The sequence below is a fragment of the Schistocerca gregaria genome, chromosome 3 (genome assembly GCF_023897955.1).
Source record: "Schistocerca gregaria isolate iqSchGreg1 chromosome 3, iqSchGreg1.2, whole genome shotgun sequence".
In the NCBI taxonomy this organism is placed as follows: domain Eukaryota; kingdom Metazoa; phylum Arthropoda; class Insecta; order Orthoptera; family Acrididae; genus Schistocerca; species Schistocerca gregaria.
The window spans coordinates 787,937,751-787,965,594 of NC_064922.1; the positions used below are offsets into that span (position 1 = coordinate 787,937,751).

Consider the following 27,844-nt stretch of genomic DNA (forward strand, 5'->3'; position numbering starts at 1 on the left):
AGGTAGGTTAGAAAATTTAAAAAGGGAAATGGATAGGTTAAAGTTAGATATAGTGGGAATTAGTGAAGTTCGGTGGCAGGAGGAACAAGACTTCTGGTCAGGTGATTACAGGGTTATAAACACAAAATCAAATAGGGGTAATGCAGGAGTAGGTTTAATAATGAATAGGAAAATAGGAATGCGGGTAAGCTACTACAAACAGCATAGTGAACGCATTATTGTGGCCAAGATAGATACAAAGCCCACACCTACTACAGTAGTACAAGTTTATATGCCAACTAGCTCTGCAGATGACGAAGAAATTGAAGAAATGTACGATGAAATAAAAGAAATTATTCAGATAGTGAAGGGAGACGAAAATTTAATAGTAATGGGTGACTGGAATTCGAGTGTAGGAAAAGGGAGAGAAGGAAACATAGTAGGTGAATATGGATTGGGGCTAAGAAATGAAAGAGGAAGCCGCCTAGTAGAATTTTGTACAGAGCACAACTTAGTCATAGGTAACACTTGGTTTAAGAATCATGAAAGAAGGTTGTATACGTGGAAGAACCCTGGAGATACTAAAAGGTATCAGATAGATTATATAATGGTAAGACAGAGATTTAGGAACCAGGTTTTAAGTTGTAAGACATTTCCAGGGGCAGATGTGGACTCTGACCACAATCTATTGGTTATGACCTGTAGATTAAAACTGAAGAAACTGCAAAAATGTGGGAAATTAAGGAGATGGGACCTGGATAAACTGAAAGAACCAGAGGTTGTACAGAGTTTCAGGGAGAGCATAAGGGGACAATTGACAGGAATAGGGGAAAGAAATACAGTAGAAGAAGAATGGGTAGCTCTGAGGGATGAAGTAGTGAAGGCAGCAGAGGATAAAGTAGGTAAAAAGACGAGGGCTGCTAGAAATCCTTGGGTAACAGAAGAAATATTGAATTTAATTGATGAAAGGAGAAAATATAAAAATGCAGTAAATGAAGCAGGCAAAAAGGAATACAAACGTCTCAAAAATGAGATCGACAGGAAATGCAAAATGGCTAAACAGGGATGGCTAGAGGACAAATGTAAGGATGTAGAAGCTTATCTCACTAGGGGTAAGATAGATACTGCCTACAGGAAAATTAAAGAGACCTTTGGAGAGAAGAGAACCACGTGTATGAATATCAAGAGCTCAGATGGCAACCCAGTTCTAAGCAAAGAAGGGAAGGCAGAAAGGTGGAAGGAGTATATAGAAGGTTTATACAAGGGTGATGTACTTGAGGACAATATTATGGAAATGGAAGAGGATGTAGATGAAGACGAAATGGGTGATACGATACTGCGTGAAGAGTATGACAGAGCACTGAAAGACCTGAGTCGAAACAAGGCCCCCGGAGTAGACAACATTCCATTAGAACTACTGACGGCCTTGGGAGAGCCAGTCATGACAAAACTCTACCAGCTGGTGAGCAAGATGTATGAGACAGGCGAAATACCCTCAGACTTCAAGAAGAATATAATAATCCCAATCCCAAAGAAAGCAGGTGCTGACAGATGTGAAAACTACCGAACTATCAGTTTAATAAGTCACAGCTGCAAAATACTAACGCGAATTCTTTACAGACGAATGGAAAAACTGGTAGATGCGGACCTCGGGGAGGATCAGTTTGGATTCCGTCGAAATGTTGGAACACGTGAGGCAATACTGACCTTACGACTTATCTTAGAAGAAAGATTAAGAAAAGGCAAACCTACGTTTCTAGCATTTGTAGACTTAGAGAAAGCTTTTGACAATGTTGACTGGAATACTCTCTTTCAAATTATAAAGGTGGCAGGGGTAAAATACAGGGAGCGAAAGGCTATTTACAATTTGTACAGAAACCAGATGGCAGTCATAAGAGTGGAGGGGCATGAAAGGGAAGCAGTGGTTGGGAAAGGAGTGAGACAGGGTTGTAGCCTCTCCCCGATGTTATTCAATCTGTATATTGAGCAAGCAGTAAAGGAAACAAAAGAAAAATTTGGAGTAGGTATTAAAATTCATGGAGACGAAGTAAAAACTTTGAGGTTCGCCGATGACATTGTAATTCTGTCAGAGACGGCAAAGGACTTGGAAGAGCAGTTGAACGGAATGGACAGTGTCTTGAAAGGAGGATATAAGATGAACATCAACAAAAGCAAAACGAGGATAATGGAATGTAGTCCAATTAAATCGGGTGATGCTGAGGGAATTAGATTAGGAAATGAGACACTTAAAGTAGTAAAGGAGTTTTGCTATTTGGGGAGCAAAATAACTGATGATGGTCGAAGTAGAGAGGATATAAAATGTAGACTGGCAATGGCAAGGAAAGCGTTTCTGAAGAAGAGAAATTTGTTAACATCGAATATAGATTTAAGTGTCAGGAAGTCATTTCTGAAAATATTTGTTTGGAGTGTAGCCATGTATGGAAGTGAAACATGGACGATAACTAGTTTGGACAAGAAGAGAATAGAAGCTTTCGAAATGTGGTGCTACAGAAGAATACTGAAGATAAGGTGGATAGATCACGTAACTAATGAGGAGGTATTGAATAGGATTGGGGAGAAGAGAAGTTTGTGGCACAACTTGACTAGAAGAAGGGATCGGTTGGTAGGACATGTTTTGAGGCATCAAGGGATCACAAATTTAGCATTGGAGGGCAGTGTGGAGGGTAAAAATCGTAGAGGGAGACCGAGAGATGAGTACACTAAGCAGATTCAGAAGGATGTAGGTTGCAGTAGGTACTGGGAGATGAAGAAGCTTGCACAGGATAGAGTAGCATGGAGAGCTGCATCAAACCAGTCTCAGGACTGAAGACCACAACAACAACATAGAGAAACTCTCGAAATCTGGCAGAAATTCTAAGTCTGGCAGAAAACACAAACAGATTCTGGTCGTATGTGAAGTTCACCAGTGACAAGACGCAAACAATAACTTGACAGCGCGATAACAATGGTGATGTTATTGATGACAGCGCCACTAAAGAAAATGTACTAATAACGATTTTCCAGAATTGCTTCACAAAAGAGGGCGAAGAAAATGTCCCAGAATTCGAATCAAGAACGACTACCAATGTTAGTAAATTAGAAGCAGATACCCTCTGTGTAGCAAAGCAGCTTAATATACGGGATTATTATAATTAAATTTCAAACCGGTATAGAAATAACACCACTGGTCAGAATAATGGCAAATTGCAACGGAATATTATCGGAGAAGGGGAAAACGTGTGGCAGAAGAAAAATAAATAGTTACATAATGTAGCAATAGATGACGCTGTAAGCATCATAATTCAGTAGTAGTCGACTACAAATGACAAATAAATCATACAGCAATGCCTAAGGTGTACGTTAGACTTTAAGGGGAGTACGTACGGCGGAATTGGTCAAAAATTGACATTTTCGGATTGTTATCTGTTATTAATATTTGATCTCTCCTGAATAATTTGATGCATTATTTGCAGAAAAAATTCCAATTGGATGTGTAGTTTTTATCATTTCAAAGTTAATAGAGCGTGTGAAAAATTATCCGGTCGTTCTGCACTGACTTGCCTAAGTATCTATATCTCTTGAACTATTCAATCTAGAAGGCTGGGGTTTTCAGCTATACATTCCTTGAAATAATATTAATGTTCGTGTTAAGAGGTTGGATGCACTGTGTAAACAGAAATGGCTGAATAGCACATGCATTTTGTTTATCTACTTTGTGGTTGTCGTGTTTCATAAGTTTTGAACTGAAAACATAGTGGTTTGATGTGTTATTATACGCTCTTATACCTCTTTTCAACATGACGAAAAAAATGGGTGATTTTAAGAAGCGACGTTTCCATGGAAATCAGCATATCACAAAATCTGAATCCAGTGTTGATCCTGAAATAGATTTTTCACAGACACGTGATAAGGACACGCCTACTAGTGCTTCGAAGAGGAAAGTTGTAGACCATGAGGATTTATTTATTGGCAAAGATCAAAATAGTTTAGGTTATGTTCGTTTATATTTGAGTGTGTTAGGATAAGTTTTGCAAGATGCTGTGTCATATAAGGTTTGTGGTGGGCAAATTAACATCTCTGAGGACTCACTTGCAAGGACTGGACTGGCTAACAAACTTGATATTCAGTGTGAAGCTTGCAGGCTCTCGACATCATTTTGGACTTCTGAAAAGTGCAAGAATGACTTGTTTGAGAACAATGTTAGATTCCTGTATGGAATGAGGTGCATTGGGAAAGGATTGACTGCAGCTGAAGTATTATGTGCAACGTTGAACTTGCCAAACCCACCAACCAGATCAAGTAAGTACACAGAAGTTATTGCTGAATGTGTCAGATCCGTTGCTGTTGCTTCTATGAAAGCTGTTGTTAAAGAAGCAGTAGAATTAAATATCACAACAGACTTATCTGTGGCAGTTGATGGCACATGGCAGAAGAGATGTCACACATCAAAAAATGCAGTTGCAACTGTCACTAGTGTTGACACAGGTAAAGTTTTAGACATTGAAGTGCTAACTAAATTCTGTCATCAGTGTAAATCAGTTGATGAAAAAGTGAAAGACATAAAACAAATTGTGCTGAGAATTATGAGGAACTAGTGGGGGTATGGCGGCTACTGCAGTTATTTCTATGTTCAGACGTTCACAACAGGAAAGAGAGGTGTGTGTTACGCTGAGTACTTGGGGGATGGTGATTCAAAAGCTCACAAATCAGTAGTGGAAAGCCAACCTTATGGTAATGGCTCAAATGGCTCTGAGCACTATGGGACTTAACTTCTGAGGTCATCAGTCCCCTAGAACTTAGAACTAACCTAAGGACATCACACACATCCATGCCCGAGGCAGGATTCGAACCTGCGACCGTAGCGGTCGCGCGGTTCCAGACTGTAGCGCCTCTAACCGCTCGGCCACCTCGGCCGGTTTATGGTAATAAGCAGATTGTTAACATTGAATGTGTGGGCCACGTTCAAAAACGAAAATTGAAGCAGACAAAAGGAAAAGAGAAGTTATGATATGGAAAGACTCTAAATGGTAATGAAAGACTTACAGACAAAAACATTGATGAACTACAGCATTATTATGGAATGGCAGTAAGAAACAATACACAAGACCTACAAGGGATGAAACGAGCAATGTTCCACAAATCTTCCACTGATGATACTCCTATACATGGTCTTTGTCCACCTGGTGCTCATTCATGGTGCAAGTACCGCAAAGCTCAGGCAGCGGGTAGCGAGGAACAATTTAGGCACAAAAATAGCATACCATCTGCACTGATGGAAGCTATTAAACTAATGTGTAGAGAATTAGCTCATCCTGACCTTCTTTCCAAATGACTCCATGGTTGAACACAAAACCCAAATGAGTCTTTCAGTAATGTAATTTGGACCCGCATAGCAAAAAGTGTCGTTGTAGGAAGGAAAACTCTATGCTAGGGTGTTTGTGATGCTATGATAACATTTAATGATGGTATAAAGGGAAGAATTGGGGTACTAGAGGAACTTGGTATCAGTCCAGGTGCCAATACACTGCAAGCCTTTCCGCGAATGGATCGACTTAGGATCATGAAAGCCCAGCGTACAGCAGAGGAAATGACTAAAGAAGCAAGAGGCAGGAAAAGAAGGAAGCTTCTAGGTATGCAGGATAGTCAAGCACAGGATTCAGATAATGTTGATTATGGGCCTGGCTGTTTGTAGAAGCTGGTATGCCTCCATGTGTAAGTTAATATCAAATAAAATGTTTGAACTTGATTTGCTGGAAATGACATTTTTAAAATTATTTCACCAATTATCTCAGGAACTATTACAGATACATATCTCTAATTTAACACTATGTTACCACTTAGTATACTGCAGGTCCTGAACCTCCCAAAACATCTCTACCTCTAACGGGTTTTTACTAACGGAAGAAAAAGTGGACTTTTAAAAGAAAATATTGAATAACAATTTTAAAAAATCATAACTAGCCAATTATTTCTCTGTACATTTTGGTTCTGGTTCAGTAATCATAAAAGGAGTGATACTATACATCCCAAAAATTTCACATCTCTATCTGTCACAGGTCCGGAGATAATGGGTCATCAATATTGCAAAATTAACACTGTGGGTATAGGACGTACGTACGCCCCTTAAAAAAACTGTACCGCTGCATGCCCTTGGGTGTACAGATGTGATACTGTTAGTTACGTAAGCCCATCCACCAAGGCAAGGTCATATCACATCGGATGGGAAAAATCGGTTTTTAATTGTCCTGAGTCAAAAAACCGCGTAAAAGCATCACTCACATCGGTTTTTAATTGTCCTGAGGCCAAAAACCGCATAAAAAGCATCAATAAAAATCAAATCGGATTGTTAATTTCCGTGTGACTGGTGCAAAACATGTTCAATACGCTGTCACCATTTTCTGCAACAAGTTGAAATCAAGAAACAGCATGTTCCACAACTGATCGAAGTTTTTCCGGAATCACGTTCAGAAGGTGTTGCGCAATGCATGCTTTCAATGCAGCTAAGTTTGCAATCGGAACACTGGACACAACGTGTTCAGATAGAACCACAGCCAGAAGTCACATGGATTAATATCAGGTGATCGGGACTGCCAGGCTGTTGGGGAAATGGCGGCTGATAATTCTAGCATATCCTAAATCGCGCTTCATCAGCTGTTTAACTGGATTTGCAGTGTGCAGAGGTGCGCCATCTTGGTTCAAAAATGGTTCAAATGGCTCTGAGCACTATGGGACCTAACTGCTGTGGTCATCAGTCCCCTAGAACTTATAACTACTTAAATCTAACTAACCTAAGGACATCACACACATCCATGCCCGAGGCAGGAGTCGAACCTGCGACCTTAGCGATCGCGCGGGCCAGACTGAAGCGCCTAGAACCGCTCGGCCACTCCGGCCGGCTGCGCCATCTTGCATAGAAATGATCCCATCTACACATCCACACTGTTGAAGAACTGGAATGACACGGTTGCGCAAAAGACACTCATAGTGCTTACCAGTGACGGTACAGGTAACTGGACCGGAAGCTACTGTCTCTTCGAAAAAGAATATGGCTCTATGATAAATGATGCCGTTAAGCCCCCTCACCACACAGCGACCTGTTCAGGATGCAGTGGAACTGTTTGATTTGCGTGTGGATTTTCCGTTGCCCATATTCGACAATTTTGTGTATTGACAAATTTACCGTCTTGTAAGGTCATCCGAAGACCAGTATCAGTTGCAAAGCGATTTAGAAAAGATTGCTGTATGGTGTGGCAGGTGGCAGTTGACGCTAAATAACGAAAAGTGTGAGGTGATCCACACGAGTTCCAAAAGAAATCCGTTGGAATTTGATTACTCGATAAATAGTACAATTCTCAAAGCTGTCAATTCAACTAAGCACCTGGGTGTTAAAACTACGAACAACTTCAGTTGGAAAGACCACATAGATAATATTGTGGGGAAGGCGAGCCAAAGGTTGCGTTTCATTGGCAGGACACTTAGAAGATGCAACAAGTCCACTAAAGAGACACCTTAACTACACTCGTTCGTCCTCTGTTAGAATATTGTGGGATCCTTACCAGGTGGGATTGACGGAGGACATCGAAAGGGTAGAAAAAAAGGGCAGCTCGATTTGTATTATCACGTAATAGGGGAGAGAGTGTGGCAGATATGATACGAGAGTTAGGATGGAAGCGATTAAAGCAAAGACGTTTTTCGTCGCGACGGGATCTATTTACGAAATTTCAGTCACCAACTTTCTCTTCCGAATGCGAAAATATTATGTTGAGCCCAACCTACATAGGAATGATCATCAAAATAAAATAAGAGAAATCAGAGCTCGAACAGAAAGGTTTAGGTGTTCGTTTTGGCGCGCGCTGTTCGGGAGTAGAATGGTAGGGAGATAGTATGATTGTGGTTGAGCATCGTCTGTCCACAAAATCTTCCTCGGCCACTTCCACCCGAGCAAGAAATTCTAAAGCAGAGGTGTCTCTTGCTGGCAGATCAACAGAAAGCAACTCGTACAAATGGGTAATTTTGAATGGATAGCAAAGAAGGATGTTTCGTAGGATTTTACGCATCGTGCTGACGACTATATCCCATGTTCGGGCAGTTCTCCGTGCACTACATTCTTGCACATCACCACTCGTCTCCTCCTGCACTGCTGTGGCAACTGTTTCCACTGACGTCGAATCGATTCGTTTCCTCCCTCTACCATGCTGCACACCAAAAGAATCCGTTTTTTCGAATTTTCTACAGACCCACGGCAGTCATCGGACCAACGCCTTTTTTCAAACCCTTCAGTGTCCGGAACTTCTGCACAGCGACTTGTGCACAGTCGTTAAAAAATAAAAAAAATAAAATGTCAAATGGCTCTGAGCACTATGCGACTTAGCTTTTGAGGTCATCAGTCGCCTAGAACTTAGAACTAAGTAAACCTAACTAACCTAAGGACATCACACACATCCATGCCCGAGGCAGGATTCGAACCTGCGACCGTAGCGGTCTTTCGCCTCCAGACTGTAGCGCCTAGAACCGCACGGCCACTCAGCCGGCTGTGCACAGTCATTCTTGTAATACAGCTTTACAAGCAAAGTGCGATCCTGCATTGAGACAGTCTTTGCGAACGTCGCAGACGCGAAAGGAGCAAGAGCCGTGTACGCGGCGTGTTTATACCAACTTCTATGGGTTGTGCGCATGACAGGTGGTTTCATTTACATATTCTGACCCATACAGCAACATCTATTGACAAATTTTCACACCATTTTTTTTTCTTCTGACATACGTTATCGCACTTCTTCGATAATATTCCGTTGCAATTTGACGTCATTCTGACCAGTGATATTATTTCTACAGCGTTTTGAAAGTTTAACATTAATTATAATCAACCTGTACTTAAGAATGGCATGGCCTCCGGTCCAGATTGTATACTAGTCAGATTTCTTTAAGAGTATGTTAATACAATAGCTTCATACTTAGCAATTATGTACAGCCGCTCGCTCGTAGAAAAATCCGTGGCCAGAGACTGGGAAGTTGCTCAAGTTACACCAGGACCCAAGAAAGGAAAAAGAAGTAATCCGCTGAATCACAGACTCGTAACACGAACTTAAACTTGCAGTAGCATATTGAATCACATACTCTGCTCGAGTATTATCAATCACCTAAAAGGAAACAATTTATTGACAAACAGTCAACAAGTATTCAGAAAATATCGTTCTTATGGAACTAAACTAGCTCTATATTCTCACGAAGTAAAATGTGACCTCTCGACAGGGGATGTCAAACTGATGCCATATTTTTAAATTTCCAGAAGCGACTTCTAATTAAACTGCGTGCCCACGGAGTGTCGTCTCAATTGTGAGTGGATTCGTAATTTCCTGTCAGAATGTTACAGTTCGTAATAACTGACGGAAAGTCTTCAACTAAACAGAAATAATAAGGTGGTATTATAAGCCCTAAGGTGTTGCTGATGTATATAAGAGACTTAGGAGACTATCTGATCAGTCCTCTAAGGCTCTTTGCAGACGATGCTGTCATTTAATGAGATGTAAAGTCATCTGATGATCTAAATGAATCTGCATGCTGCAAAAAGGACAGTTGACTCTAAATCAAGAGAAATAAGTCATACGCATGAGTACTAAAAGAAAAAAAAGAAAAAAACTGCGCTAAACTTCGGTTACACGATGAGATAAATCACACAAATCTAAAGGCTTTAAACTCAACTAAATACTTAGCGATTACAATTATGATTAACTTAAATTGGAGCGATCACATAGACAATGCTGTGTGGAAAGCAAACCAAAGACTGCAATTTATTGGTTAGAGCATCTACGAAATGTAACAGGTCTACTAAAAATATTGCTTACACTAGGCTTTTCTGCCCTCTTCTAGAGTAGTCATGTGTGGTGGGGGATCCGCATCAGATAGGGTTGACAGAGGACGTCGAAAAAGTTCAAAGAAGTGCAGCTCGTTTTGTATTAAGGCGAAATATGGGAGAGAGTGCCACAGATACGATGGCAAACATTAAAACAAAGACGTTCTTCGCTACAGCATGACCTTGTCATGAAATTTCAGTCAGCAACTTTCTCTTCAAAGAGTGAAAAGTTTTGTTGGAATCAACCTACATATGGAGAAATGATCATCGTAATAAAATAAGAGAAATGAAAGCTCGCATGGAAAGGTTTAAGCGTTCGTTTGCCCCACGCGCTTTACGAAAGTGGAACGTAAAGAAGTAGCTAAAAGGTGATTCGACCAACCCCCTGTCAGGCACTTAATTGTAAATTGCAGACTAATTACATAGACGTAGATGTTAAGTAGTACTTTCTCTAAACATACACAATTTAAACAATCTTATTTATATTATACTCTATTTGCGTGCTGCGAGAAATTATTAGTATTTCATGGGTTACAACAAACACACTTCTTGTGTAAGAAATTCACTTGAAAGTATATACAAGAAAAAGTGTTACCTTACAACCTTAATTAAAGAGAGAACGATCTATAGTCTTAAACACTGCATCACGTCCTGTTGCTAGAGAAAGTTTGACTTATTAAGGTACACTTATGTGTCGCGGTCGGTCTCGTTAATAAACATCATCCAGTGAAACTGTCAACAGTCGTAACAAATTCTCACAGAATTGTGCCAGTGTCATGAGTCTTGATATCGGCACATTTCTATGAGAATTTGTTACGAACATTGTTGGTAGTAATCATCTGACAATTCTCGTTCAACGAAAGCGATGGTGACGTAATAAATGTATCTTAATGCATCTGTGTTGGTTATTGACATTAACGTCAATCAGCTGTGGAACACGAGACGGTCAGCATTAATGTACAGGGTGTCACATTCAAACCTCTCTGATTTCAAGGACCCAGGAGAGAAAAACCACAGTAAATACGACAGTGAAAAATGCACTACATTGTAAAGCATCTCAAAGAATTTATATTTTCGCGTCAGAAGTGCCAAGCATCGTCGCCTGAGTCCAGCATGGTAGCATGAAATGAAAATGGCGACTCCACAGCAGCGCACGCAAGCAGTAGTGTGGTTTGCAGAAACAAAATCGCCGATTACTGTGCAAAGCAAAAATCGTCGTGTGTATGAATGTGATCCACCTGGTGTGAAAACAGTTAACGACTAGTATAGGAAGTTTCTGGCAACAGTAAGTGTTCTGAAACATTCTGGCGGTGCACGTTACGGAGTTTCAGAAGAGACGGTGGAGGACATCAGACAAACGCTTTTCAGAAGCCCACGTTAGTCAATTCATAAAGCAACTAGGCAACCTGATGTACCTCGATCAACATTGCATCGTGTATTTCACCAGCGTCTTCGTATGTGTGCAAATTCTGCAACATCTGACGCCGAACGACAAACCACGCGGACAACAATTTTCTGTGGATATGCTGCAGAGTATTGATATGGATGCCAGCTTCCTGGAAAGATGTTTATTCTCAGGTGGGGCAACCTTTCATCTATCAGGAAGCGTTAATAGGCATGATGTTCGGATTTGGGGTTCGCAAAATCCACACGTTGTCATTGAAACATATATATGATAGCCCTAAACTGAAGTCTGGTGCTGGCTTGTTGGACTGTTCTTCTTTGCAGAACAAACAGTGAATGGGTCAGTGTATCTGGATATGTTGGAGCAGTTTGTGTAACCTCAGATACAAGTCTTGCAATCCAATATCATTTTTCAACAAGATGGAGCTCTGCTGCATTGGTCAACGGCTGTTTGTAAATTCCTGGTTAGGAAATTTCCCAGTCTTTGGGTCGGACGCGGAGGACCCATTTGCCTGGCCACCACGTTCACCCGACATTACACCGCTTGATTTCTTCATGTGGGGATCCGTGAAGGACCATGACTATGCGACCAAAGTGTACGGTATTTCTGTGTTGCGACATCGTATCACTAATGCGATTGCAACAATAACATAGGAAATGTTACAAAGAACTTGGCAATAAATTGAATATAAAATGGTTCAAATGGCTCTGAGCACTATGGGACTTAACATCTATGGTCATCAGTCCCCTAGAACTTAGAACTACTTAAACCTAACTAACCTAAAGACATCACACAACCCCCAGTCATCACGAGGCAATTGAATATAGACTCGATATTTTTTGACTACAAATGGTTCACATGTGGAAGTGTGTTGATGATAAATAAATAAATCCTTTGTGATGTTCTACGATGTGGTGCATTTTTCATTGTCGTTTCTACTATGGTTTTTTTCTGGGTCTTTGAAATCAGGGAGGTTTGAGTGGGACACCCTGTATGTCCCAATGTTAAGCCGTTCTGGTAGGTGACGACTTAAATGTCTGAGAGCTAAAGATTTATCCTGAAAATCCAAGACTGAAGCAATACTATGCTTATCAAATGATGGCAGAGATTAGATTAATTGTCAAGTAGCAGATTGCTAACTGGATCTACCTGCTACTCACTATCTCTCACATGTCGCCATCAAAACCCACGTGCTGGGACGTGCTGCCATTCTCGCTCCAGCTCGTGTGAAGAACCGCCACTGATAACAGACGTTTCATCTTATAACAAGGGCCACGGAGGCACAAGATGAGAATCCTTACATCTGAATTTCGTTGCAAAAGATAGATGACGAGCCATTATTCGTGCCATTATTTTTTGTACTGAAGGAGTCACAAAGGTCAAAGCAAACCGTCCATGAAAATCAGATCCAAATTGCTAAATCGCATTCCTATTTGATCAGACACGCGCTGAAATTTCACAAGCGCTTTTACGTCATGTTTTACAGCAGGCTCCATATTGAGATTTCACGAGTACCTGTTTGTTACGTTGCTGTGCTGTAATGTATATGAAATCTAGAATACAGTGCAATTTTGTGAAATGGGTACAAATTGCAAGGAACGATTACTGAGAGGAAAAAGAACAAACGCAAGTCACATATACATGTGGCCGGAAATGCGTTGCAAGGAACACCCACTTGAAGGTGAAGACAAACGATTCATAGTAGAATAGGTTTCAATGAATGAAAGCACATATAAGAACACACCAGGCAAGTGGGAATGTTCTATCTGTGCCAGTCATGAAACATAGTTTTCTTTCAGTCATTTCCTCTTGGATGTACGGATTGAATAGTAAGGGTGAAAGACTGTATCCGTCTCTTATACCCCTTTAATACTTAGTGGGTTTAAAGGTTTGATTATTTTCGACATTTATCCAGAGTTACTTTCACTCCTTAGCTCCACATTCAAGAAGGCAGTGAGTTAGTGAATCACCATGGAGTAACCATATTACTCTTCGCATCACGAAAGGCACGTTTCCAGCAGGGGAGACAGAGTCAGCTTCAGAAGTGTAGATACACTATGAGATCAAAAGTATCCAGACACCCACAAAAAACATACATTTTACATATTAGGTGCATTATGCTATCACCTACTGCCAGGTACTCCATATCAGCGACTTCAGTAGTCATTAGAGATTGCGAGAGAGGAGAATGGGGCGCCCCGCGGAACTCAGGGACTTTGAACATGGTCGAGTGATTGGGTGTCACTTGAGTCATACATCTGCACGCGATATTTCCACACTCCTAAACACATCCCTAGGTCGACTGTTTTCTATGTGTTAGTGAAGTGGAAACGTGAAGGGACACGTACAGCGCAAAAGCATACAAGCCGTTGACTGACAGAGTCTGCCAACAGTTGAAGAGGGTCGTAATGTGTAATAGGCAGACATCTATCCAGACCATCATACAGGAATTCCAAACTGCATCAGGATCCATTGCAAGTACTATGACAGTTAGGCGAGAGGGTAGAGATCTCGGATTTCGTGATCGAGTGGCTCCTCATACGCCACGAATCACGCTGTAAATGCCAAATGACGCCTCGCTTGGTGTAAGGAACTTAAACATCGGACAATTGAACAGTGGGGAAACGTTGTAGGGGGTAACGAATCACGGTACACAACCTGGCGATCCGATGGCAAAGTGTGGGTATGGCGAATGCCTGGTGAATGTCATCTGCCAGCGTGTGTGGTACCAACAGTAAAATTCTGAAGCGGTGGTGTTATGGTGTGGTGGTGTTTTTCATGGAGGGGCTTCCACTTCTTCTTGTTTTGCGTGGCACTATCGCAGCATAGTTTTAAACACCTTCTTGCTTCCTACTGTTGAAGAGCTATTCGGGGATGGCGATTACATCTTTCAGAACGATCGAGTACCTGTTCATAATGCACGGCCTGTGGCGAAGTAGTTACACGACAATAAGATCCCTGTAATAAACTGGCCTGCGCAGACTCCTGACCTGAATCCTATAGAACACATTTGGGATGTTTTGGAACGCCGTCTTCGTGGCAGGCCTCACCGACCGACATCGATACTTGTCCTCAGTGAAGGATGGTCTTCCATTCCCCAGGAAACCTTCCAGCACCTGATTGAACGTATGCCTGCGGGAGTGGAAGCTATCACCAAGGATAAGAGCGGGACGACACCATATAGAATTCCAGCGTACCAATTGAGGCCGCCACGAACTCGTAATTCACTTTCAGCCAAGTGTCCGGATACTTTTCATCACATAGTGTATGCACGGCCTCTGAGGCATCATCGATGAACGACTGGTCCCACGAGATGGTCGCCAAAATATGCGTCCATACACTGAGGCTGAACCGGTTCTGATGATTCCCTGCCACCATACCATGGGGACACTGTAGCTCACAGACTGGTATTGTACGTGGCTGTAGCACCCCTCGTAAAGGTAACCTCATCTGTGAATGGAATGGTTGAGGAAATACTGTACTGGCATGAGCGACAAGCCAGCGACAAACCCGTCGCGGAGAAGGCCAGTCCGTAGGTAAGAAGTATGCACGCGCTATAAGTGGAATTTCTCGTGTAGAATGGAATGTTCCATACGATCTCTGGCTTATCTCACGCTGTCAGGGCACTTGCCTCTTACTGATACCGGGGTCGCTGTCAATGATCTTTAGCTCCGTGTTCAAGATGGTCGAGTTTCTGAGCGTATAATCCTTTTTATTTCTTATTCTCTCAAGGTTCGTTTCTGTCAGTCTCTCCCCATTTTGCAAAATCATCGTGTGCATTAAAATGAATTTATATACAACGTATACAGGGTGATTCCGTGATGATACTACAAACTTTCAAGGATGACGGAAAAGGCAAAGGTATCAATTTGAGGTATAGGGCTCTGATCCGGAAACGACTGGGGTGAAATTTATAAGCGAAACTCGGTCTCATAACTCTGATAGTGTAATATATGTACCGGTACTGTTACTACTAAGACTGTAGGGTAGGCAGCTATCAGATGTTGTAGTATGGACCAAAACAAGAAAAAAATTCCCAGTAAACATGGTCTCCAAAATGCGTACCTTAAGATGTGTTTCTGCTTGCTGTTTCCTGTTGTGCTTTTGAGAAATCTGCGGCAATGGTGCCAAGACGCAAGGTAAGTGGATATTTTGATCTGGTTCAGACAATTATTTTACTTGAGCTACGCACTTAATATAAAGACATGTTGTATTCAGATCAGTTACTGTTCAATTCAAATTAGGCTCTGTTTACTCAAAAGTTAGCATACGAGTTTAAGTTGAATAATAGTTGTGGGTGCATAGTTTTGGTAATACGTAGATTTTTTTATAGAGTGGGAGCTAAGACTGAGCTAAATTTCATAGAGAAACACATTTAGTGGGAAGGTTACAACGTGTCATGCTTCTCTTCCGTTTTGCATATTAATAGAAATCTACCATCATCGGAATGATAGTTACTGCAGTGATCGAGCCGCTAATGCCCTCCTTATTTTTCCAACTATTTAGTTGCGTGTTCTTGATTTAATGAGTTGCATCTCTCTGTAGAGGAATTGGATGGGAAGCCATTTGTGGCTACCGAACTAAAGGCAAACAGCCTAGGCAGAGGACAGCGCCGTGGGCGCTTATCGGCAGGTAGGTTTCTGTCGCCACCTTGCCTTGTGCACTCTGACGCCGGCCTGCCGCGTGCGAATCCAACTCTTTGAAATTGCGATTTTCGTCCTTTGCGGCAGACGCCCCTTTCTAGAAGAACCAGCTCTGAGAATAACGTAGCGCGTCCGGCCAACACAAAATAAATTATTTTACAATCCACTATCTCTGAAAAGAATATCTCGGTGGTTCACTTTCCACCTAAAAGCCTTCCTAGAAACCTGGAGGGAGCCGCGCTGGGAAAAAGATAGCTCACAGTTTTCAGGTGGGAAATCTGTGTGGCAGTTACCATCAAAATATTTCTCCTCGTCGGATGGAATACCATGCCAACAACAAACTTTTTACTTTTTCTCTCTCCCGATACAGGAAAGCTCTTCGCTGAGAGTCTTAAAAACATGTACTATTTAGAGATTGGCGCACTCTTTCTTCAAATTTCATTACGTAATCATTGCCCGAGGATTGATGGAGGAAGGCTTGCTCGGACCTTTCCTGGAAAATTCTGGAGCAGAGATGCAGTTAGACTTGGTCGGCAACTGCGGATGGAGACACGTGGATAAGAGGCGTGGACCTGCATTTCAGAGTCAGCTCCTCTCTACGTGGCTGATGAGAAGTTACTGCCAGTAGGTAGAAGCGGACATAGTTCTTGCCGTTCTGAGTCGTCGTTCCTACGAGAACAGCCTGCAGCGAGGGCGATCACCAGGGGAGGCGTCTTCTTTTCATTTCTTTTAAACTTCATCAGATAGCACGAATACGACAATTCGCGCCCCCGTCGTGCACCTCTTGTGAATGACTTCCTCCAGGATAAAAACATCGCTCCACTATGGGGCCAGCATGTTCTCCAGACATGAACCCTATCGTACATGCCTGGGATAGATTGAACGACGTGACCCAGCAAAACATTCTGAGGTGTGTGGAATCTTTTGGGACTTGAATAAAACTGTGTGCCCGACCGAGACCCGAACTCGGGACCTTTGCCTTTCGCGGGCAAGTGCTCTACCATCTGAGCCACCGAAGCACGACTCACGCCCGGTCTCACATCCTTACTTCTACCAGTATCTCTTCTCTAACCTTCCAAACTTTACAGGAACTCTCCTGCGAACCTTGCAGAACTAGCACTTCTGAAAGAAAGGATACTGCGGAAACATGGCTTAGCCACAGCCTGGGGGATGTTTCCAGAATTCGATTTTCACTCTGCAGCGGAGTGTGCGCTTCATGTCTCCGCAGTATCCTTTTTTTCAGGAGTGCTAGTTCTGCAAGGTTCGCAGGAGACCTTCTGTAAAGTTTGGAAGGCAGGAGAAGAGATACTGGCAGAAGTAAGGCTGTGATACGGGGCGTGAGTCATGCTTCTGTAGCTCAGATGGTAGAGCACTTGCCCGCGAAATGCAAAGGTCCCGAGTTCGGGTCTCGGTCGGGCACACAGTTTTAATCTGCCCGGAAGTTTCATATCAGCGCACACTCCGCTGCAGAGTGAAAATCTCATTATAGGACTTAACTGCTAAGGTCATCAGTCCCTAAGCTTACACACTACTTAACCTAAATTTTCCTAAGGTCAAACATACACACCTATGCCCGAGGGAGGACTCGAACCTCCGCCAGGATCAGCCGCACAGTCCATGACTGCAGCGCCCTAGACCTCTCGGCTAATCCCGCGCGGCACCATTCTGAGGGATCTACAACGAATCGCCGTTGAGGAGTGGGACAATGTGTACCAACAGTGCCTTGATGAACTTGTGGACAGTGCGCAACGACGTATACACGCATGCGTCAATGCAAGAGTACGTTCTACTGGGTATCAGAGGTACCGGTTTGTACAGCAATATGGACCACGACCTCTGAAGATCTCGCTGTATGGTGGTACAACACGCAATGTCTGGTTTTCATGAGCAATAAAAAAGAACGGAAATGATGTTTATGACCTCTGTTCCAATTTTCTGTAAAGGTTTCGGAACTTTCGGAACCGAGGCGATGCAAAACTTTTTTTGACGTGTGTATTTAAATTTTGGCAATTTCATTGTTTTTGTTTGACTCTGCTGCCGCATGCCTTTCCAGTCGCGGAAGGTGTCAGTGGCTTATCGGAGGGAAGTCACGTAAGGCACCTGTCTGTGGACTGATACTGGCAGAAGTAAAGCTGTGAGTACCGGGCGTGAGTCGTGCTTCGGTAGCTCAGATGGTTGGTAGAGCACTTGCCCGCGAAAGGCAAAGGTCCCGAGTTCGAGTCTCGGTTGGGCACGCAGTTTTAATTTGCCAGGAAGTTTCATATCAGCGCACACTCCGCTGCAGAGTGAAAATCTCATTGTGTAAGTTTTGTTTTGTATGTGAACGTACTCGAACTGTTTGTGTGTCGTTTTGTCTGAGGCAGAGAGTGGGGACTAGGCAACCATCTGTCTAAAATAAAACGAGCGAGGAAAACCGCCTAATACCACACTCATACTGGTAAGTGCACCAGCGACAGTCGGTGATACTCAGCGCGGAATCGATCAAGGTCTGGCTCACAAGCAGCCCATTTGGCTACACACTGAGGTGACATAAGTCATGGGATAGCGACACGCACTTATACAGATATCGACGGTATGGCGTACGTAAGGTATAAAAGTGAAGTTCTTAGGCACAGGTCTCGTTGGTACTCTGGTGATTCATGCGAAATTGTTTCCGACATTACTATGGCCACACGACGAGAATTAACACCCAATGAAAGCGGAATAGTAGTTGGAGCTAGACGCAAGGGATATTCCATTTCGGAAATCGTTAGGGAATTCAATATTCCGAGATACTCAGTGTCAAAAGTGTGGAGTTTTGCAACCCACGGAAAACGCATTGGTGGTTGTGGGCTTAGTTTATATGGAACGGACTCGCTCCTCTAGTCCAACTGAACCGACTATTGACTGGAAATGTTTATGTTCGGCTACTTGGAGACTATTTTCAGCCATTCACGGTCTACATATTCATCGAACTTTTTTTGATGACAAGGCACCATGTCAGGACTTTCTGGACAATTCGAGTGAATGATTTGACTACCCATATCGCGCGACGTGAATCCCATAAAACATTTATGGGGCATAATCGAGAGGCCAGTTTGTACACAATATCCTGTATCGGCAACACTTTCGCAATTATGGTCGGCTGAAGAGGCATCATGGCTCGATATTCCTGCAGGAGACTTCCAACGAATTTTGAACAACATGGTTGTGGAGAGAAGCAGCGATTAGTATGATTAATCAATAACTCAAGAACAGTCTTAACCGCATTTATTATTATCATTATACCGCCAACCGGTTTCAACCCACCGTAGGGGTCCTTTTCTGGGCGTTTACACCATTGGTCGACTGCTGGTGGTGTCATTCCTGTCTACAAAACGGCAGGAAACTATGTAGACAGGAGTCGACCAATGGTGTAAACGCCCAGAAGATAACCCCTACGGTGGGCTGAAACCGGTTCACGGTATTATAATAATAATAATAAATGCGATTAAGACTGTTCTTGAATTATTGATCCCAACGATTTGTTGAGTGGATGCCACAAAGAGTTTCTGCATTACGCCGGGCACGATATTGGAAGGTATCCCATGACTTTTTGTCAGTGCGGTATAAAATTCTTTCTTTATTTTTTAAATAAACGTGAGTGTCTTTGCGCTTTATTTTAAGGACGCCATCAAATGCAGCTGCCATGCTCACTTCGACAGTAACATTGGGATCATGTGATCATGTGAAAGTAGCTCCATGTTTTTAGTTCCAAATTTATTGTGTTGAAAACCTATTCAACTAGGGACGTAGTAGATGCTCTGAACAAAACTTCAGAAATGTGTAGCACTGAATGCGATTCTCTCCGGAAGTGACTTGTTGGGGTGGAGGACAGCAGAAGCCACGCTGTGGGAAATGTCCGCCTGTGGTATCTGACGCCACCGTGTCCACCTGACAATCATGCAGATAAGGCGGCCGTCATTATAAAAAGCTCTGTCCATCCCACGCGGCGGTCCACAGTCAGCCAGATAACGCTCGCAACCGACCGCGCACGCGGATCCGCTATGCTTCCTTAGTCGCCGCTGCCGACGTCGGACTCAGCTGCAGCCCTGCTTGCCGCCTAGTCTCTTCTGGTTTCACAGTGCCGGGGATCCTCAGCAGCAACTCGTAGTTTTTCTCTGTTCACGCAGCAACGAATCGACAACACAAAACCTCCTTACAAGAGGAGGGGCGTGCCGTCCACTTTATCCGTATAAGATCTGGTGTAGAATTTAGTTAGATTAAACCCTGTGTCGTAAAACATATCAACAAATTCTTCGAATATGAATAGTGCTGGAACTCGTGATCTGTCTCCTCGCACGGACGTCGACGTCGAGGATACCACAGGTGAGCAAAGAAACAGCAGCTGATTTGTAAAGATTGGTAGTTTCATCTAAATTGAAGCTGGAGGTCGCACCAGTGTTTAAGAAGAGTAGTAGGAGTAATCCATCGAACTACAGACCTATATCATTGACGTCGGTTTGCAGTAGGGTTTAGGAGCATATATTGTATTCAAACATTATGAATCACCTCGACGGGAACAATCTATTGATACGTAATCAGCATGGTTTCAGAAAACATCGTTCTTGTGCAAACCAGCTAATTGTTTATTCGCACGAAGTAATGGCCGCTATCGACAGGAGATCTCAAGTTGACTCCGTATTTCTAGATTTCCGGAAAGCTTTTGACACCGTTCCTCACAACCGAAAATGGTTCAAATGCCTCTGAGGACTATGGGACTCAACTGCTGTGGTCATCAGTCCCCTAGAACTTAGAACTACTTAAACCTAACTAACCTAAGGAAATCACACACATCCATGCCCGAGGCAGGATTCGAACCTGTGACCGTAGCAGTCGCACGGTTCCGGACTGCGCGCCTAGAACCGCGAGACCACCGCGGCCGGCCCTCACAACCGACTTCCAATCAAGCTGCGGGCCTATAGGGTATCGTCTCAGTTGTGCGACTGGATTCGTGATTTCCTGTCAGGAAGGTCGCAGTTCGTATTAAGAGACGGCAAATCATCGAGAAAAACTGAAGTGATATCAGGTGTTCCCCAGGGAAGCGTCCTGGGACCTCTGCTGTTCCTGATCTATATAAATGACCTGGATGACAATCTGAGCAGTTCTCTTAGGTTGTTCGCAGATGATGGTGTAATTTACCGTCTTGTAAGGTCATCCGAAGACCAGTATCAGTTGCAAAGCGATTTAGAAAAGATTGCTGTATGGTGTGGCAGGTGGCAGTTGACGCTAAATAACGAAAAGTGTGAGGTGATCCACACGAGTTCCAAAAGAAATCCGTTGGAATTTGATTACTCGATAAATAGTACAATTCTCAAAGCTGTCAATTCAACTAAGCACCTGGGTGTTAAAACTACGAACAACTTCAGTTGGAAAGACCACATAGATAATATTGTGGGGAAGGCGAGCCAAAGGTTGCGTTTCATTGGCAGGACACTTAGAAGATGCAACAAGTCCACTAAAGAGACACCTTAACTACACTCGTTCGTCCTCTGTTAGAATATTGTGGGATCCTTACCAGGTGGGATTGACGGAGGACATCGAAAGGGTAGAAAAAAGGGCAGCTCGATTTGTATTATCACGTAATAGGGGAGAGAGTGTGGCAGATATGATACGAGAGTTAGGATGGAAGCGATTAAAGCAAAGACGTTTTTCGTCGCGACGGGATCTATTTACGAAATTTCAGTCACCAACTTTCTCTTCCGAATGCGAAAATATTATGTTGAGCCCAACCTACATAGGTAGGAATGATCATCAAAATAAAATAAGAGAAATCAGAGCTCGAACAGAAAGGTTTAGGTGTTCGTTTTGGCGCGCGCTGTTCGGGAGTAGAATGGTAGAGAGATAGTATGATTGTGGTTCGATGAACCCTCTGCCAAGCACTTAAAAGTGAATTGCAGAGTAATCATGTAGATGTAGATATTGATAAGGAGATAGAAAGGAAAAGAAGGGATGGGACTACTGATATTAGCTGCACCGGGACTTTATACGGAATGAGCGGCGACGAGTGAAAATGCGTGTCACACTGGGACACGCACCTGGGATATCCTGCTCATTAGGCAGTTGCGTTAACAAATCTTCAACATAATGCAGCGCTTCAGCAACCGTGAATTGTTCAGACAATAAGAAATTCAGCCTTTAGTTGCAAGGAAAAAAATAGCAAAAATCACCTTGCAACTGAAGGCTGAATTTCTTATTGTCTGAGTTGCGGCAGCCACTGGGCCACCGAAGCACGGTGTTCATCACACTTGCGCGGACTGTGTCGGCACGCTTTTTGGCTGACCCACATTCCCACCTAGCGCCACCTACCCGCAATCGGTGATCATGTCCTCCAGGCTCGCTACTTTGAGTTTCCAATAGGAGGTCGGACGTAACTGCCCTGAACTGGAGATGGTCCGTTCATTGCCCTTCGAGTCGAATCAATTACATGAATGTGTAGAGTCGGTTCTTTCGGACAGACATCTAGCAATCACATAAATGACTGTCAACGCCAGCGGTGACTGAATCGTTTACTGGCTGACCGCTGCTTTGCACTGATTGTTCTTCCTTGATGACCATACAAGACTTAATAATGGGAAGACTATAGCCCCCCTCCCTCCCTTTCTCTCAGCATTTAATATCATACTTCTTATTATTTAATGGTAATTTTCTAACACAAGCATATACACTGCATAACTCCCTACATCATCTAAAGTCTGTTTTACAGTGTCTAATCTTTCGATCATTTTCTTAATGTGAGATGCCACAGCTGTACATTTGTTTAGAGACATTTCGATAGATTCCACTTCGGCTGGTGTTAACCAGTATTCACTTTATTACATCTTGGACGATTGGCCAATTTCGGCTTCACAGGCCCCTTTGCAAGTGGACTAGGGGTCAATATACAGTAAAATTATCCGATACTGAAACCGCGGTCAAAGGCTATCCGAGAGCAGGCACACAACGTGCAAGGGCCAAAATTCGGAAAGGTTACGGAGTGTAGTAATAGTCGTGTTCATAGGTAATGGCACGTTATAGGTCACTGTATATGCTGGTTTTCGTTGTTGCCCATTAACTGTTCCTTCTAGTCAACAAAAGCCGCACTGGAAACCTCCAAATTGTCGTTCTAATCTTTGTTTACCATAACAATTTTTATTCTGCCATTTCTTTCCGCTATTCCTACGTGCCTTAGTGTACATTCCTCTGACCAAGCACTTTTTTCCTGTCATTTCTATTTAACAACCACTCGTTTCTTATTTCGTATTTTCAATTTTTTTAACAGGCTTTTGTTGCAACTAATTTCTAATCAAGCTGGTTCATTGTTCTGTCAGTCTCCAAATGCGCACATTTAACTTCTTTACAAATGTATGCAGGAACAGATTTTTTCCGTTAATTTTATCCCCATCTATTCCCAAAGGACAGTGCCATGGTTACACCTCGCCAGTTACTTTATTATTTTTTTTTACACCCTAGGCCAATTTCAGCGTTAATGACCATTTTCACGTACTACAGTTACTGACAGCATTCACACGACTTTATCCTACAATAAGCAACGGGCATGGCGGTTCCGAAAGCTAGTGCATCTGCAAGGTGTTTCAGCTGCCCCTGCCCATAGCTTTTATATAAACCAACAATGCCTTCAAAGACCACCTTCGAGATTTTAATATCCTCTCGCTCGCTATATGTGCAAACTACTAGTCCTACAGAAAAATTAACAGAACCTTTTTGTAGGAAATTTAATGCAGTTAAGTTTTGCACTGGGATACATTTTCACTGCAAGCCATAGTTTTCGAGTTATTCAAGGAAAGACGTTTGAATGTCACCTTTGTACGATTATTCTTTTCATAATTCGAAAACTACGGCCTCTAGCGAAAACGTATGCCATTACAAAATTTAACTACATTAAAGTTAGTACAAAAAGGCCTTGTTCATTTCTTCTGCACGGCTAGTAATTTGCATTTAGCTAGCGAGAGAATATGAACATCCCATATGTGGCTCTTGAAGGTGGTATGGGTTGCATAAAACTCTTAGGTACGGGCAGCATTTTGTACATGCAAGAGTCAAATTTATGAGATAGAATCTTTACTGAATACACTAATGGTCGCCACTGAATCAAACTCACTTGTTTGTCACTACGACAGCGAGCACATACAGTGTCTAGGAACGTGCCAATGAATCCAACGATGGCCATTACTGTAGCCTATTCAGTAAATACTCTCTCTTTCAAAACCTGACGGTTTCACTTTCGGAACCACCATATTCGCTTCTCATGATCGGATATATTACGATATGCTGTCGGTATCTCCAGGATTAAAATTACCTGTATGTCCGGAATTGGTCAGTCATGGGAAACATACCAAAATCAATACTTGTTAATTAAGCAACAGCCTAGGCGAAACCATGACACTATCCTTTAGTATATTCACGGCCGTGGTACATTACATGTAGAAAATGGTCCATACTGTCAATCTGTTTCCGTGGCAGAAGCACTTCTTCCATTCTGTTTTCCACAAACACGATGTTGAGGAAATCTTTACTCTCTCTCCCTTTGGAAAGTAGACAACCGATTTTCCTCCCCCACCCTTCTCCGATTTCATTGCGTACTCCGTAAGTAATGTAATCGTGGTTCATTCCTTTTACTACCATTCATAACTTTCGTATATCTGTTGTTTATTCCTAACCTAAGTTCTCAGATAAGAAGACTGTACATTCCTCTTAATTTTTCTAAATCTTCCTGAAGTTGCATCAGGCGTGTGACGGCGAAATTCTTCGACATGAACAGTTTTAATACAACACAAAGTAGGTAATCAACTGAAACACAACTAATTTGGGAAAATCCACTGCTAACTATGCCCGCAACATTTTCAATGAGGCGTACAAACGGCGAATCACAGGATATTCGAAAAGAAAGAAATATTTTAAAAATAATCAATGTGTATTGTGATATGAGTATGCCGGAAGCTGAGGCCGATCGGTTCTAGGCGCTTCAGGCCGGAACCGCGCTGTTGCTACGGTCGCAGGTTCGAATCCTGCCTCGTGTATGGATGTGTGTGATGTCCTTAGTTTAGTTAGGTTTAAGCAGTTCTAAGTCTAGGGGACTGATGACCTCTGAAGTTAAGTCCCATAGTGCTCAGAGCCTTTTGAACCATTTGATATGAGTATCAAGCGCAAAGTGACTTTCTTCCTTAGCCAAGGTCAACGCAGGCTTACGTAGCGGCGCTCACCTCTCGAGCTGTCAGTTAAAATTACGACTACGTAAAATCTTTCTTTGCCAGTATTCGGCCGATAAGAGGAGGCAATGTGGTTCCCGTATTCGACACTACGCCAGAGGCAAAGTTCAGCATTATGTCACAAATAGAGGCCATGTGCACCGTTGTTGCATCAGATAGGGACGTTCATCTCGACAATCACCTTACTTTTCAAAAGAAAGGAAGGAAGATTCTGTATCAATGTCCCGTCAACGTCGAGGTCATTAGATACGGCGCGCAGGCTTGGAATACGTTAACGTATGAGGAGGATTGACAGTGCCCTTTCAAAGGAACTATCTCAACATTTGCCTGGAGCGATTTAGCCATATCTCAGAAAGCCTAAATATGGATGGCCGGAAGTGGATGTACACTGTTGTCCTCCCGAATGCGAATTCAGTGTGCTAACCACCTCGCTACGTGCTGCTTTTCCAGAAGAATGGTGTATGTGTCAGCACCGGCTTTGACCATCTGCATCTACTTGCATCTGCAACCTAGAATTACTATTTGGTGCCTGTCTGACGGATTCCACACCGTAAAGCAATAATCTAACAGAGGACGAACGAGTGTAGTGTAAGCTGTCTCTTTAGTGGACTTGTTGCATCTTCTAAGTGTCCTGCCAATGAAACGCAACCTTTGGCTCGCCTTCCCGACAATATTATCTATGTGGTCCTTCCAACTGAAGTTGTTCGTAATTTTAACACCCAGGTACTTAGTTGAATTGACAGCCTTGAGAATTGTACTATTTATCGAGTAATCGAATTCCAACGGATTTCTTTTGGAACTCATATGGATCATTCACACTTTTCGTTATTTAGCGTCAACTGCCACCTGCCACACCATACAGCAATCTTTTCTAAATCGCTTTGCAACTGATACTGGTCTTCGCATGACCTTACTAGACGGTAAATTACAGCATCATCTGCGAACAGTCTAAGAGAACTGCTCAGATTGTCACCAGGTCATTTATATAGATCAGGAACAGTAGAGGTCCCAGGACGCTTCCCTGGAAAACACCTGATATCACTTCAGTTTTACTCGATGATTTGCCGTCTATTACTACGAACTGCGACCTTCCTGACAGGAAATCACGAATCCAGTCGCACAACTGAGACGATACCCTATAGCTCCGCAGCTTGATTAGAAGTCGCTTATGAGGAACGGTGTCAAAAGCTTTCCGGAAATCTAGAAATACGGAATCAACTTGCTCCCTCCTACGTATATCTCGCTAAGAGACCAAGAGGATAAAATCAGAGAGATTAGAGCCCACACAGAAGCATACCGACAATCCTTCTTTCCACGAACAATACGAGACTGGATGTGTAGAACTATAGACCTATATCTCTAACGTCGATCAGTTGTAGAATTTTGGAACACGTATTATGTCCGAGCATAATGACTTTTCTGGAGACTAGAAATCTACTCTGTAGGAATCAGCATGGGTTTCGAAAAAGACGGTCGTTTGAAACCCAGCACGCGCTTTTCGTCCACGAGACTCAGAGGGCCATAGACACGGGTTCACAGGTAGATGCCGTGTTTCATGACTTCCGCAAGGCGGTCACAGTTCCCCACAGTCGTTTAATGAACAAAGTAAGAGCAAACGGACTATCAGACCAATTGTGTGATTGGATTGAGGAGTTCCTAGATAACAGAACGCAGCATGTCATTCTCATTGGAGAGAAGTCTTCCGAAGTAAGAGTGATTTCAGGTGTGCCGCAGGGGACTGTCATAGGACCGTTGCCATTCACAATATACATAAATGACCTTGTGGATAACATCGGAAGTTCACTGAGGCTTTTTGCAGATGATGCTGTGGTGTATCGAGAGGTTGCAACAATGAAAAATTGTACTGAAATGCAGGAGGATCTGCAGCGAATTACGCATGGTGCAGGGAATGGCAATTGAATCTCATGTAGACAAGTGTAATGTGCTGCGAATACATAGAAAGATAGATCTCTTATCATTTAGCTACAAAATAGCAGGTCAGCAACTGGAAGCAGTTAATTCCATAAATTATATGGGAGTACGCATTAGGAGTGATTTAAAATGGAATGATCATATAAAGTTGATCGTCGGTAAAGCAGATGCAATCCGAAAACAAAAGAAGTAGGTTACAGTACACTTGTTCGCCCACTGCTTGAATACTGCTCAACAGTGTGGGATCCGTACCAGATAGGGTTGATAGAAGATATAGAGAAGATCCAACGGAGAGCAGCGCGCTTCGTTACAGGATCATTTAGTAATTGCGAAAGCGTTACGGAGATGATAGATAAACTCCAGTGGAAGACTCTGCAGGAGAGACGCTCAGTAGCTCGGTACGGGCTTTTGTTAAAGTTTCGAGAACATACCTTCACCGAAGAGTCAAGCAGTATATTGCTCCCTCTTACGTATATCTCGCGAAGAGACCATGAGGATAAAATCAGAGAAATTAGAGCCCACACAGAAGCATACCGACAATCCTTCTTTCCACGAACAATACGAGACTGGAATAGAAGGGAGAACCGATAGAGGTACTCAGGGTACCCGCCGCCACACACCGTCAGGTGGCTTGCGGAGTATGGATGTAGATGTAGATTGTAACCTGGCACAGGCTTTGCCTACAACCGAGCCTACCACGTCGTTCCATTTAACATCCCTGTTTATCGTTCCTCCCAAATATTTACATGACAAGACTAGCTCTAACTGTGCCATGTTAATCCTGTCGTCAGAGTACACCACTGTTTTT

General features: G+C 42.9%; 1 protein-coding gene across 2 annotated transcripts in view; it reads left to right on the plus strand.

Annotated features, from left to right (window-relative positions):
* The window catches only part of LOC126354240 (sialin-like), a 516,792-nt gene that overhangs the window by 439,499 nt on the left and 49,449 nt on the right, over window positions 1-27,844 (plus strand). Inside the window, exon 1 of one of the 2 annotated variants that reach the window (XM_050003742.1) lies at window positions 19,850-20,224. The exons of the other annotated variant lie outside the window; for it this stretch is intronic. Within the exon in view, the coding sequence (XP_049859699.1) occupies window positions 20,161-20,224 (64 nt within the window). The 5' untranslated portion in view covers window positions 19,850-20,160. Of the gene's footprint in view, window positions 1-19,849; window positions 20,225-27,844 lie in introns of those variants that run through there. 2 annotated transcript variants of the gene reach the window in all.